Source organism: Nyctibius grandis, chromosome Z (genome assembly GCF_013368605.1).
Source record: "Nyctibius grandis isolate bNycGra1 chromosome Z, bNycGra1.pri, whole genome shotgun sequence".
Lineage (NCBI taxonomy): Eukaryota > Metazoa > Chordata > Aves > Nyctibiiformes > Nyctibiidae > Nyctibius > Nyctibius grandis.
In genome coordinates, this window is record NC_090695.1 from 44242307 (window position 1) to 44256783 (window position 14477).

General features: G+C 38.0%; 1 protein-coding gene across 2 annotated transcripts in view; it reads left to right on the forward strand.

Annotated features, from left to right (window-relative positions):
* Positions 1-12793, forward strand: part of CEP78 (centrosomal protein 78) — a 28428-nt gene extending 15635 nt beyond the window's left edge. For both annotated transcript variants that reach the window (XM_068422808.1, XM_068422807.1), the window contains 5 exons: positions 131-274; positions 6803-6880; positions 8680-8846; positions 10356-10509; positions 12046-12793. In XM_068422808.1, the coding sequence (XP_068278909.1) occupies positions 131-274; positions 6803-6880; positions 8680-8846; positions 10356-10509; positions 12046-12570 (1068 nt within the window). In that variant the 3' untranslated portion in view covers positions 12571-12793. The remainder of the gene's footprint in view (positions 1-130; positions 275-6802; positions 6881-8679; positions 8847-10355; positions 10510-12045) is intronic.
* The last annotated feature ends 1684 nt before the right edge of the window (positions 12794-14477 follow it).

Genomic DNA, 14477 nt, shown 5'->3' on the forward strand with positions numbered 1-14477 from the left:
TATATGCATTGTAAGGAACTCTGGGAAACTATTGCATTTAAATTAAGCTTTTGATACTATTTAATCTTTGATGTTTATTGCACAGTGTAATGCTGTGAGTGGGTGTGTTTTTCTTTTCTGATGTGATTAGACAGGTGTTCCTGTGAAAGTGACAGTAGAAAGTGCTTCTACATCTGAAACCGAAGACACAGAAGATTTAGATGATGTAATCCATCATCCTGATTTGGCAAAATCATTAGATAAGATTAACGTAACAAAGTATCAACAATTACAGGTAAGAAGCATGTTCTGTGCCTTAAACACCATAAAGGCAAATTATATCAATTAAACTATGTTTTATTCATAAAATCATCATTAAGCTAAAAACCAGTTGTCCTGGTTTGGCCTAAAACAGACCAATTTTCCTTCCAGTGATTTTTTTCTTTCAGCTAAGTCTCTTCTAAGTAACTGCACTTCTGAAACTAACTGCATGTTTTGCAGACAGTGTCTGCTTCTAGGACTGATAATGATCGAAGTTTGTAGTTATCACTGTGGCACTGATAGAGATGTTCTGCAGAAAGGCTCTTGCTGTACTTATTCTTAGAAAAACCAAGTTCACTGCTAAATTCCTCGCTGCTTATGAGTGAAGAGCTGCAGGAGGGTTGCACCTGCAGGGAGGAGCGGACAGGGCAGGTGACCCAAAATTGACCAACGAAGGTATTCCATCCCATACACGTCATTCTCAGTATAAAGCAGGGGGATCACGAGGGTCTCTTGCCCTTCTGCTATGGCCGGTGTCCAAAGAGGACTGTCCATTTTCCTGCTGCCCCTGATCCCAATCTGTGCATCCCTGAATCCAGTTCCTGTCTGTAGCTGGGCCCAGTCTGCACCTTCCTGGAGCCTGCCCTGCAGTGCCAGGGGTGACATGACCAGCATCGGGGGAGCTGGATCTTGGTTTTGTATATATTTGTATATATTTAATTATCTCCATTGTTATTACTATACTCTCTTCTGTTATTATAGTTCATTAAAACTGTTACAACTTTCCAACCCATATGTCTCTCTCCCTTTTCCCTTTCCCTTCACCTTCTGGGGTGGAGAGGAGAGTTAATAGCGTCTGCCACCAGTTTAATAGCTGGCCCAGCCTTAAACTGTGACACCAGTTATGGAGCAGGACTTTTGAATAACTTTTGATTATCCTGCATTATGTCACACAGGCTTCCATTTCAAAACACGTGTGTCAAATATGCACTGGATTTCCAGTCTCTGAATAGTTCTAATGAAGATGTGCACACTTAGAAACATATTGTCAAATCAAGGCCATAATGAGGAAGAACTTCACTTAATACACAAAGCTGGAATATGCGTAATTGAATCTTGAATCATGGTTCACAAATCTTTTGATCAGGGTTCTTGCCTGTAGTATTTCCTTCCAAGTATTTCCTTCACAAATGTAAATTTATGTTATTTCTAAGAGCTAAAATACTGTAATGATTGTTGTATAAAAATAATTTAAAAAATAACTGAAAGTTTGTTACAGCTCCATTTTATAATTGAGCTTGGTAACAAACTTTTCTCATTTGCTTTTTATTATTTGCTCTACTTCTTTGATAGTTCTGAAAAACTAGCAGTAGAGAGCGTGACTTGCTGCAAATGTCTTGACAGGAAATGTTCTTATAAAAGGAAGGGAAAACAAAGGGTGTGTTTCAGTGGCTTAGTAACTGCTGAGGTGAGCTAGCACTATAACAAACTAACACCCTCAGGCAGAATAACAGGGTTGTTTCTAAAGTGTTAAGATTTGAATTTTGTTTCGAGAATCTGCCCTGCCTCCAAATGAATATTGCTAAAAATAAGAAGTATAGTTAGTCTGGTTTTGGTGGTGGTTGTCAGAGCACCACAGTGGGTGAATAAATTGTTCATGTGTATAAATATTAAGACCATATAGTTGTCTTTATGTAAGTGAAGTGAAGTTGAAACTTAACTTGTTGGAGATCTATATCTAATGGGAGAGTTAGGGTGGCTTAGAGTTACTGTGGAAGGCAAAAGGACTGTACAAATACTGCATAAATAACTACCTGCCTTTTTTTTCAGCTGATCTGTACTTTTTAGGCCTACCCTTTTTCTCTCTAGAGCTTTTGTTCAGGAAGATTTTCAAGGTTTTCCCATGTTGCTGGGACTTAAAGTTGTGTAGTGGCTTTCTTCTTTGTAGGTGATTTCATATTACTGTTCGTGTGCAATATGTTGACATAGTGCTGTGCTGTGTTATATCTGGAATCATGGAATTCCATGTCGTGCATATTGTGCCAAAAACTTATATGCAGCAAGTATGGTGCTTTCAGGAAACACTTGATGTATTTATTCTTGGTGTTTGTAGAGGAGGAATATTACTGTCAGGACACACTGCAGAGGCAGACAGTGTTTTATGCTTTGGGAAAGGGTTGTCATATTGATCTATGTTGTCAGTGTTACCTGTAGTATTACATGTAGAGCAACTGTAAGGAAGGGATAATTAGGGATTGATTTGAGCTTCCTGGGAGGTAAAACTACAGATTTTAGGATCTTACCCCAAAATTTGTTCTAAATTTACTGTGCTTGTAAAGGTCCATATTTTCCTGATTTTCTGCATTTGAAAACCAAAATACTTTTTTAGGCTATGGTTGCATATCTGCCAGCACTGTTAAAGCAGTCTCAGACTGTTTCTGTGCCTCACCGTCTGTTTTTGTTATGTTGATGGAAAGCACAGTTTCATGTTACGGCAGAACTGAACTAAGAACTTGTCACCATTGCATTGTGAGGCCTATTTCCCGACCGTCCCTTAGCGGTTTTCCATTTCTTTCTTCAGTCTTTTTCTCCATTGTGTCTTTTTTCATGTTTATCTGATTATAAGGCAAGTTGATTCAGCTTGCTGATGTGGAGAAAACTCAAGTAGTTCAACAAGGAGAAGTGCAGATTCCTGTGTCAGGGGGAGGAACCCTATGCATCAATATATGCTAAGGGCGGACCATCTGGAAAGCAGCGTTGCAGAAAAGGCCCTGGGGGTCATGGTGGATACGAAGTTGAACACAAGCCAGCAAAGTGCGCTTGCGGCAAAGAAGGTGAATGGCCTCCTGGACTGCATTAGAAGGAATGTTGCCAGCAGGCTGAGGGAGGTGATCCTTCCCCTATATTCAGTGCTGGTGAGGCCACACCTGGAGCGCTGACTCCAGTACTGGGCTCCCCAGTACAAGAGAGACATGGGCATACTGGAGAGAGTCCAACGAAGAGCCACAAGGATGGTTAAGGGACTGGAGCATCTCCTATGAGGAAAGGCTGGGAGAGCTGAGATCACATTAATGTATATAAATACCTGAAGGGAGGGTACAAAGAGGACGGAGCCAGGCTCTTTCCAGTGGTGCCCAGTGACATGACAAGGGGCAGTAGGCACAGGTTCCTCCTGAACATCAGGAAACACATTTTCACTGTGAGGGTGACTGAGCAATGGCACAGGTTGTCCAGGGAGGTTATGGAGTCTCCCTCCTTAGAGATACTAAAAAACCATCCAGACGCAGCCCTGGACAGCTTGCTGTAGGTGTCCCTGCTTGAACAGGGGGTTGTACCAGCTCCTCCAGAGATCCTTTCCAACCTCAACCGGTCTGTGATTCTGTGATATTTTTCCAGGCTAGTTTTCAGCCATCTTAATGACTCACAGTGGCTTATGTGATTGGGTGTGTTCCAGAACTGGAGCGTGGTAAGTGGCAGAAGTCTATGGCTGATAATGTGAGAGGGGAAGTGGAGGACCCTTTTTATCTGTGTTAATTTGGCTTAGATACTGTCATTAAACAGCTCTTACTGCAGAGCTGCTTGAGCTGGGAGCCAACTTGAGGAACTGATCTAGCTGAAAACTAATCCTGTGTATTTGGCTGTAGCAGGCCTTGGCATAGCCTTTCAGTAAAGTGGGACAACCAGCTGTGCTAGAACAATGATCTGATTGCAGAGTGGGAATAAACAGTAAAAGGTGGGAACTCCTTAAACTGCCACTGTGCCAAAAAAGCTCTCTAAACATCCCTCGATGTGACTAAATGACAAGACGTTCACTTTAGTATGCAGTTCCTTGAGAACTTCCCTGCATCCTGCTTGAAGAGGGGCTTTAAGAGTACTACTTAATGAAACAGTATTAGTTGTGTTTCCATTAAAAAAAAATTCCCTTGGCTAATGAAAAGCTTAAGTTTTGCTTAAATGAAAAATAAGAACTGATAAATATTCTTTCCTTCCACTAGAGGGAATCTGAAATGTCAGAATTGCCTCTGATGAAGAACATAGTTGAGGAAACTCCCAGATTTTGAAATTTTAACTAAGGATATAAATGGTGAACTTCACCTTTAACATAGCAGGGTAACTCTTTCTACACATTAATACTACATGAATTACGTAGAAGTAGATATTGCACCATAACTCTTTTTTAAAAATAAGGGCAACAATGTAATCAAGGGGAAAAACATGGCTAATTAGTTACTAATTTTTTTATATTTTTCATTTTTAAACTTCAGTTTTATACCTCTGTCTAGTGTTGAGTAGTTGTATTGGATACAGTAATTCTGAGAGCTACAGATGTATTTGCTGTCCAACTTCATCTTGATGTCCGTCAGTGCTGTCTTTCTGGACTACACTACTACAATGGTCAGTCTTGTAGCTTGGATGGATGTACATTTAGCTCGCTCTGTATTTTAATTTTTTCAGAATGAGGATATGTAGGTGCACTGTTTGTCAGGTTTTTTTTGTGAAGTCAGCCCATAACCATCAAATATTGTGTACATTTACAGTGTGATAAATTAAGTTTAGACAAAACTACAAAGCCTCTAAATTTCTCTTTAAACAATCTTGATAATTTAACTATTTTCTAAGCCTTTGCCCTTTGAAAATACAAACCAGCAGTTTGAAGAAAAAGGTCACTGCTGTCACCTTTAGAATTGTCTAAAATCTGTCCACAACAAAAATACTATAGAACTAAGGTTTCTAAGGTAGAGTTGCTTGCCAAAAAAAACCCTACACTCTAGAGACTTCCGAATACATACATACACACACGCACACACACTATAAATGAACTGTAAGATTTCTTCAAGTCTGCAGTACCTGCGACTGATCTTCCAAGCTAGGTTACAGGATTCCAGCTTACATGTCAAGTTGTGAATGTAGAACATTACAGTTGCTACTTTCTGTGCTGTGCCTCTGTATCTATGAAAGGATTTCTAGCTCCTATTATTTCCACACATTCTGAGTTAGATTGCAGTAAGATTGTGGTATTTGTTGAGGGTTGTCCTTAGAGATTTCTTCCCCGTGCCATGCCTGGAGATGAATTTGTTACATCATGGCCGTTAGATGCTGTTAAATCTCTTCCCAAAATACTGTCTTTGAAATGTGGTTTTCCTATACCTTCTGACCTCTGAGAGTCTTTCTTATGTGTTCAGATGATAAAGATATGACTAGTTTTCTAGTTCCAGGGTTAGCTTTGTTGATGCTAGTCTAGGGATCTTAGGAGTGGGCTTCACTGGACAGTAGTGACAGACCCATAACCTTCACTCTGAGTGGTTGTCACTGGGAGGGCTATATCTAAAATATTTTAGAACCTGCATCTCAGAATCGGATGCAAAAGTCCTACAAGACCTGTGAGGATGTCTTTGCATTTGTAGAAGGATTATTTTTACTATGCATTCTGTTGCACACCAGTCTTCTCAGTTGATTGCTGGTAGTATGCTCTTGAATAAGCTTTTGATAGTAAACAAAGGATTTCAGTACTATTTGGATCTTTGCTTCTCTGTAGAACTGAGTGATAAGATATGTACAAAAAGCAGTGCCCTATGTTACATATATGTTCATATATCTCTATACAAGGTGTATAGAGAAATGAAGAAGCCTTGTATACTGTTAATTCATATAGGGGTTACCCTCTGAAAAGTAGAGCAGCTTGATAAATTTAACAGTTTTCACCTTTGTAACCAGAAGTCTGTGTTAAGGTGTGCAAGAACAAAAATTCCTATTTGTTCTTCCACTTCAGATGCCGTAATTAAAGATGATAATGCTCTGCTATGATATGAGAAAACGTGGTGATTGCTTATCAAATCCCGACTACTGTTCCCTGAAACTGAGATTCACTACTTAGAACTAGAAGTTAAAGTACAAGTGTAGGCATCTCATGAATAAGACTGGCATATATTTGTTAGCTGTTTGGATTTGTTTTTATTGCTGTTAATTCAACACTAAGCTGCTTAACTGACTCAAATGGCTTGGGATTGTGAAAAACTTACTTTTTCTGCTGAAGAACTAAGTGAAACTAATTGGAAAGAGTACAGTTCTTGCAGTTCAGAATTTTGTATTCTTACTGCTGTAATAAGGAATAAAAGCCTGGATGAAGAATACATTCTGAAAATATAGGTATGGCTACTAAGGATTTTTTTTTTAGACCCCAGTCTGAGCTTTTGATGAGGTAGACATATGTAGTTAAAAATAAGGTTTGAAAAGGCGAAGAAGAGGAAGTCGAGAAGAACATACATTCTTGAGGGTAATGTCATAGACCCAAGAGACTTGTGCTATAATCTCATTTTATCTATTGCTATATTGCAAATCTGTTAAGTGAATCACATTTATTTCCACTTTCCTGTGTTAAGTTTTTGCATCCTAGAGTTCTGTACTGGTAGACAGACCTCTGTCATGTATTTTTGTAGAAGATATGTAACTGCTCGGAATGCCGTGTGCTAGCTGCTAATTGGACATGTTGAGTTTTTGTATAATATTGCATCTTGATCTGACATTTTGAGATAAATTCTGTGATAGTTTATTTGTGTTATAGTTGGAGCTGGAAGAATGCACGGAAAAATTAAAGGAAGAACAAAGAGCCAGAGTAAAGGCTGAGGAACGGATAATGGAGGTAATGATACTCAACTGCTAAAACTGACTTTTAAAGGAGGCAACAATCAAACTATCCACTTGCTTAATTAGGAGTAATTATCAATGACCTCTAATGTGGTAGCTTCCAGAGTTTCAGTTCAAAGTCACATGGATCATTTACTAGCCTAAGGGCAATGATGAAATCTGCATTTAGTAATGTGTGTTTGTTCTCCTGATTCTATTCCAGAGCCTTGAACTCCAGGTCAAGCTACTCTTTCAATGTGTTTCACTCATTTGGTGTATAACTTATGATGTGGGGGCATCCTGATGTTTGTTTTTCTTGAGAAAGTGATTAAATCTGTTTGCAATTTGCAGCAGATGGATAGTTCTTTGAGGTCTCCCACCTTCTTTATCATGACTTGTGCTGAAAAGCTGTTTGTTGTAAATGTTGTTTAATTTGGCTTATTCTGTCCCTTTGGTTTTTAAGTTTTGTTTCTGCAGGCAATAAAAATGTCAGATAGTTTTCTGCATAGCATGTTGGCCATAGCTGTCAGTTGTTGAGAAGCGCAGTTTCGCATTATGACAGAACTGAACTAAGAAGTTGTCACAGTTAAATTGTGAGGTCTATTTCCCCTCCATCTATTGTTGCTGACCTAAAAAGATCCTTTTGCATCAATAAGCAGAATTTTGTGTAATAGAGTTGAGTGTAAGATGGTATAAGCGAATGGATCTGGTTCGTAGATGTGATCTGGAGTGGAATGAAAGTGGTGGTACCCTTTGGAACTTGAGCAACAAGTGGTGCCCCCACAGTACAGGCAGCAGATGTCCACAAAGGACTCTGCACTCTATAAGGTTCATTGTAGTCCTCTGGTGCGGCCGTCCCCATCCTTCTGTAATGTGAAGTGCGGCAGAGGGCTCTGCTGGATATCTGTTGTTTGAATACTGAAATGCTTTTTAGGCTAAACGCCCTTTGCAACAAATTGTTCTCTGTCGTGCTAGACTGCTTGGACCTAGCACCTTGTCTCAGGAGAAGGGATAAACAAAGTAGCAGTAATGTCTAAAATTGTTCATTTTGAGCTAGTTTAACAGCTACAGTGCAATACACAGATCTGTAATTTTTTTGACCTCTCATAACAGACGAAAGAAGGGAAGTCTGTGATACTAGTAATTGCATAGCTGTAATCTTAAATGAGTGTCTGAGTTAATGTTTCCCTCAGACATAAAACCCAGTATATCATAGAGTTATCATTCAACTTGCAGTTTGTCATTGATTTCATTAATGTTCAATGTGAAGAAAAATCAGATCATCTTAAACTTTCAATTTTGGGATGCATAGTGCAGGGGAGAGATACAGTATTATGCATTCCCCTCTGATACAGAGGGGTGAATATAAGGAGAGCACTGGCCTTCATTAAGGTTTTCTATTAGTAAAATAACTTATTTGGTGTTAATGTGTCATATAATACATGCAAAATAACATGATATGAAAGCTAATTTTTTTGTTTGCACTTGCTCTGCAACATTCTATACATACTGAAGACAGTGCTGAGCCTGAAATTTTGTGTGCCTGCAGCAATTTCATTATGGTAGCATAGAATTGCATCTGTGGATAAACAAACCTGCAGAGCTCAATGTAACAGTGCCCTGAATATTTCTGGTACAGGAAGCTCTGTATTAGTTATGTCAGTTTCTTTGGGTATTTCTCTTTGTGGTACTGCTGTATAGGCTTGCAAAGGTGGGGTCGGGTTTTTTGGGTTTTGTTTTGTGGTTTTTTTTTTTTAACTGACAATAATAGAAATTGCTTCACCTTTATTCTTTTTTTTTTTTTTTCCCCTGTAGCTGGAAATTGAAAATGCAAGATTAAGGAATCTGAATACCTCCCTATCTGAGGTTCTTCATGCACAGTCAGTAACCAGCATGATTTTGGAAGATGAAGGTGTTCTAGGCAGCATTGAGAACTCTTTCCAAAAGTTTCATGCTTTTTTAGACCTCCTTAAAGATGCTGGGTAGGTTGTCACTTTACTTAAGTCTTACTGTTTCTGCTGAGATCTCTTTCCAAAATTATCATCCCAATAAAGTATGCTGCCTCCTCCCCCCAGATCTCTAGGAATGTACTCGCAAAGAGCAAAGGCAGAAAAATTAACTGTATGTACCTACTGTTCAGTTTTTTCTCAGTGGGAAAAACATGAGCCAAGCACTGTCCAGCTGGATTCATGTATCTCTCCTTAGGAAAGGCTTTCAAGAAGCCCATTACAGAAAAGAAGAAAGCTTCTATTAAAGCATGTTTCCAGGTCTTTATTGGATCACCTGTGACTTCTAGCATTCCCATAATATGAAAGGCTCAAAATGCAGTTGAACTGGCTTCAGAAAATGTTCTGTTGTCTTGGGCCCCCTTTTACTAATTGAACTACAGAAATCTAGATGGATGAATCTGGCCTCTGTACTTAAACTCTGGATTATTTATTATTACTTGAAATATTTTAGAGAGTACTGATTAACATTTGTCTTAAGGCTCTACTGCTGTTCCTGCAGTTTCTCAGAGGATGGTTCATCCTTCGCATTTGTCAAAGAATTTCAGCTTAAGTTCTCAAACCTGTTCTGTAAAGCTTATGTAGCCAGGCATGGCAATCTCATCCAGGAGAGTGAAGGAATGATACGAAGATATACTGTAGTCTACTCTGCATGTTCAGAGAAGACCACAGAAGATTTTATTTGCCCTCCCTGCCTCCTACTTCCATCCACCTCCAAATTGTAATAATGTAACTTAAAGTTTACCCTGAGGCTGTGTTCTAATTTTGTGCCAATCAACTGGTAGAGTTGCATGACTTTAAGAATGAATTTCAAACTTTGGAGGAAGGAAAAAATGCTCTCTCACTACATAAAAAATAAGTTTTCCAGATGGGTCCTACATCTATTCATGATAACAGGGAGCTGCTCTGCAAGTTACAGAATCCCAATCACAAAGACTGCTCTTCTCAATAAGCTTCTGTTTAATGCTGTGCTATCAATTGATGGCTGCAACTTCTCACTTCTTATTGAGGCTTAAAACACCCAGGTGGTAGGTTTTGGCCAACTTGTAAGCTGGCAGGTGAAACAACATGGCTGTATTTGTGAAGCATGTATTTGGATTTGGCTGTTAGACATTATGCTAGTTTGGGAGATGTGCATCTGTCTTCTACTTGAATGACAGAGTTTTAATCTTTTTCTCCCTGACAGGGAATCTACTTGCCAGCATCCTGCTCCGAGATCAATGCTAACTAAGAGAACTTAATTCTTAGCCTCATAACACCGAGTGAAGACTGACAGCTTTGAACCTGCAGGCTGATTTGTGCAAAGATAGGAAAATAACTTTAGCTACTTGTTTTCATCTTTATTAAGCTATTTGGGCTTCTCAGAAAATAATGGAAAAACTATCTTCAAAGCTTCAGGCAGATTGTTTCTTCTTTTGGTTTTCAGTGTTTAGATCTTTCATGGGGTAAGAATTTTTTGTGTCATTTTCTATTAAACTTTTACAGACTTGGACAACTTGCTGTATTAGCTGGAATAGACCAGTCAGATTTTGGTCATTTGGGGCATCCACAAATGAATTCTACTCTCAGTAAGCCTGCTAACATGCTAAAGGAGAAGTCTTTTGAAGAAGAAAGACAAGAACATACCCAAAATAGCAAAGTAAGTCTATAGAGGGAATGCTAGTGGCAGTGTACTTCATGCTATTTAATATACTTTTCAGCTGTTATCCCCCTCTGACTGAAAGTAATCATTACCAAATGATTCATGAAGTTGTTGTTGCAATCTTTTGCTGTAGCTGTATTTATACAGATCATAATAATTCAATGATTAATATAAGCTTTTTAAGTGATTACCATTTGGAACAGAAACCATAATATTTTGTAATGTTCTAAAGAAAGTGTTGGTGGTAATTATGTTGTTTCTTATTCTGAAATATGAAGTTCCAATAGTGGTATGCATCCATTAAAAATGGAATGTACCATTATTAGGTTTTTCAGAAACATTTAATAATGATGTATAGTGGTTTTTAAAAAGTTAGTCTGTTAATAGGGGGTAGTACCGTATGCCTATTCAAAAGCAGGCATTTTCTTAAGTTATTGCAGTATATGTGTCCAGTCCTGTTAGATTTCTGTGTGGGCCATGCCATGAATTTCAGGCGACTACAAATTTGCAATATTAACAACATACGGTTTTAGTTTCTACTCTGAAGTCAATAAATGGGAAACCTTCTGGATTTTTCAAGGGAGGTACTAAAGTTCCCTTAAAAAAAAAGAAGACCAGGCTCAAGTTTTTAAGGCAATTAAAATTAGGATACTGGCAACCTACAACCTTGTCCAAGTTGGATAAAACTGTCATGCTAAGAATCATTCTGCATTCCAGTATGTTTCTTATACCCAATGTCATCCCTATTAAGTGTTCCAAATTCCTCAAGAACATTATGAGCTTCTAAAACATGATTGTAAGAAGTATGGGTTTTTTTTTTTAATGGTGTGCAAAGCAATTTCCAGTTTTGCAGTTTGCATATGCTAAAATAATTTGGAGTAATAGAGCAATTCTCATTATAGGTTCTTTGATATTTGTTATAGTTTGGCTTGCCACAGTGTTTTCAGCTGATGAACTCTTCTGCACTGTGACAGTAACTTGTTCATACAGTTTGTCTAAATCATTGTTTTTCTAATTCATCTACATTTAGAAGCCTGAGCTTAAATTGTTTTTTAAGTATACATGGCAAAGGATGATTACAAAAAGCTCCAACTAACACTTAAACTACTCTCATACTTATCTCCTAGTATTGATTAGTTCAGATTCTTGTAGCAGGTAGGTATTACTGGGACAGACTATTGGGATCACACTATTGTGAACTGTGAGCAAATGTAATGTATTGAAGGCATTTCAGAATGATAGACATGATTAGGCTTTGCCTGCTTCAGTATGACTGACACACTTCTGCAGTATAAAGTTCAAGCTAGATGTGAAACTGTAATATGCCTACTCTGTCATTATCACCCTAGCAATCTTCTGAAACTTGCTTGCTTTGAAACGTAATAAAGGTTGTGTGATGCTGTTATCTCAGAATCTTTTCTATATTATGTGAAGACTTTATTTTGCTATGCAGATTTTAGTATAGGGCAGTTGCAATACTGGATTTTTTTTCTCTAGTTGCATCAGTATCTTCACTGGAATCTCTTATTTCAGAACAGAGCTGGGGACATCCAAGTTTCTCTTCCTGGCACATTTCAATCCCAGATGGTTGTGAATTATGCCTTCTCTGCTCTTAGAGAAATACAAGAACTTCAGACTGCTGGGCAACAGCACCAGCCAGGCTCATGGAAGGAAAATGAAGCTCAAACTGTTAACCAAAATAAAGAGGTTAAACCTCGAAACAGTACTCCAACATTCTCTGAGAGAAGAGTCAAACAAAATGAACACGCAAAAGGACATCACTCAGCAAGGCAACTGGTTGCCAATCTGCATTCATCTTCTGATTCCAGTGTACATATTAAAACTAATGGTAGCAGAATATCCAGTGGTGCTTCTGGTGAAAAAAGCAAAAATCGTTCTTCGAAAAAATACACCCCTAGAGCAAATGAAATGGCAATTCCAAATGATGGAGCAAGAGGAGACCAAAGTAGACTGCAGACAGTAAACCGCTCTGGAACTGATACTGTAGGATCTGGCTCTGAAATACAAGAAAGTATCCAAAGTCTTACCAGCATTTGAAATGGTTCTAGAATGTTTGAAAATAAAACAAATTTTGGATGCCTCAGTATAGTTTGTGAATTTTTTGTAATGTAAGGTAGACTTTGTAAACTTGTAAAGCTTTGCATGCTGTTTAGTATTCCTGTTTCATGCTTCCATCAGTTGCCACAAGATTTTTATTTTTGGAAACCTGTGATGCACTGGTAGAATGGTACCCTTCAGTTTGTACTACATACAAAGGATTCCTGGCGTATGGATTTTACTGTATATCACAGATCTCATTATAGAGTGTAAACTGTTTTGAGCTAATAAAATTAATTTGAATACAAATATTGCTTTTCATTTATTTCCAGTGTATTGCAATGCAAGTGGAAAAAATGGTTTTAGGGCAAACATCAATTCATGCCTAACAGTGTGTGGGTATGACATTCCCAAAGGTATTGGCAGTTTCAGATTTCAAAAAGAACCCAGCAACATCTCTAAAAGAAATATTTAAATGTAGCCATTCTTCCTTATTGCTATGGCTGCAGATCATAGAATAATACACGTTGGAAGAGTCTAGTTCTAGAGGACGTCTAGTCTGACTCAATGAGGTTGCTCTCAGGACCTAGCGAAATGTGAAAATGTAAAACTAAAAGAGTATCTTTGTTTTAAAACTCTTGAGGTTTGCCCCTCAGCTTCTTGTTCCTGTCCTTTTGCACAGGCAGCTGATTTTGCAGCTTCTGGCCTATGGTACAGAGTAACAGATTTTGATTTGCATAACGTGGCGTAGAAAATTGCATTGTTTTGCACAAGGAATAAGAACATGCGCTTCAGTATGGCCCTGAAAAATAAAGCAGTATCTTTATATTTGTACGCTTGCCTGAGTGCCATGAGAAGGCAATCGGTCAAGAGCCTAGTATAATAATTATAAAATGATTAGTTTCCTTCACTAACGTTTTGTATATAAATGGGAGTTCAGTAAACCTAAGCTTATTAGCAAGGGTTGTGGAGATGAGGAAGATGTTAAACATTTAAGCAAATTTTAGCAAAAGTGTTTTCAAGCAACATAAAATTTGCATTTGGAAGAATGAAATGACCTAAACTGTTCTAGTTTAGGGTTTAAGCCTCGGTCATTTGGTTCAACAATGGGAGGGAATTTTGCTTTTGAATGAACCAGTAAATTTTATTTCCTTAAAATAACTTCTTTCTGTGACTTTTTTCACATGCATATGCTTGTGTCAGTCCTGATTTAAAAGAAATTTCTGAAATTGCAGTAGTGAAGTCTGGGTGCTTGGGTAGTAGAATCTCACATACAATGCTTATCTTTACGAGAAGTTCAAATGTTGAAAACTGATTGCATTGTGCAGTCATGAAAAACTGCCTTTTTAAAAAAAACTATCAAATTTAAATATTTTGCCTTTATTTCACTATTTACAGTGTTAGCAGAGATTCTGAATTATAATATTTTAACCAATTTGATATGGACTCTTTTCTTGGCAATGTGTATGCTGTTTGCAGAGTGAAGGGGACAGAGGGTGATGGAGCAACGGAAGGTATTTTTCACATACAGGAATTGGGCAAGACCATTTGGGCTGAACTGGGGGGAAAAAACCACTGTAGCTTTCTTTTTGCTCTGTCATCTGTCATGAGAGTTCTGGAACAAAGAAGATCTATAGAAATTCCTGACTCCAGTTGCGTGACAATTATGAAGAAACTCATGAATCCTCAAATGGAAATTTTCTTCTGAGCAAATAGCATGAGATTACCTTAGCTATTGCAATATTGCACAAGTAATTGCACAATGAAAGTATGTTATTTATACAGACTTTGTCACTTCAGAATAATAGCAGGTAATATATTCATCTATGCAATTTTGTAGATATTCTCCCAAACATTTGATGTCTATTGCTTCAGTCATGATTCTTTGCTTGTGCTTTTGATTTGAT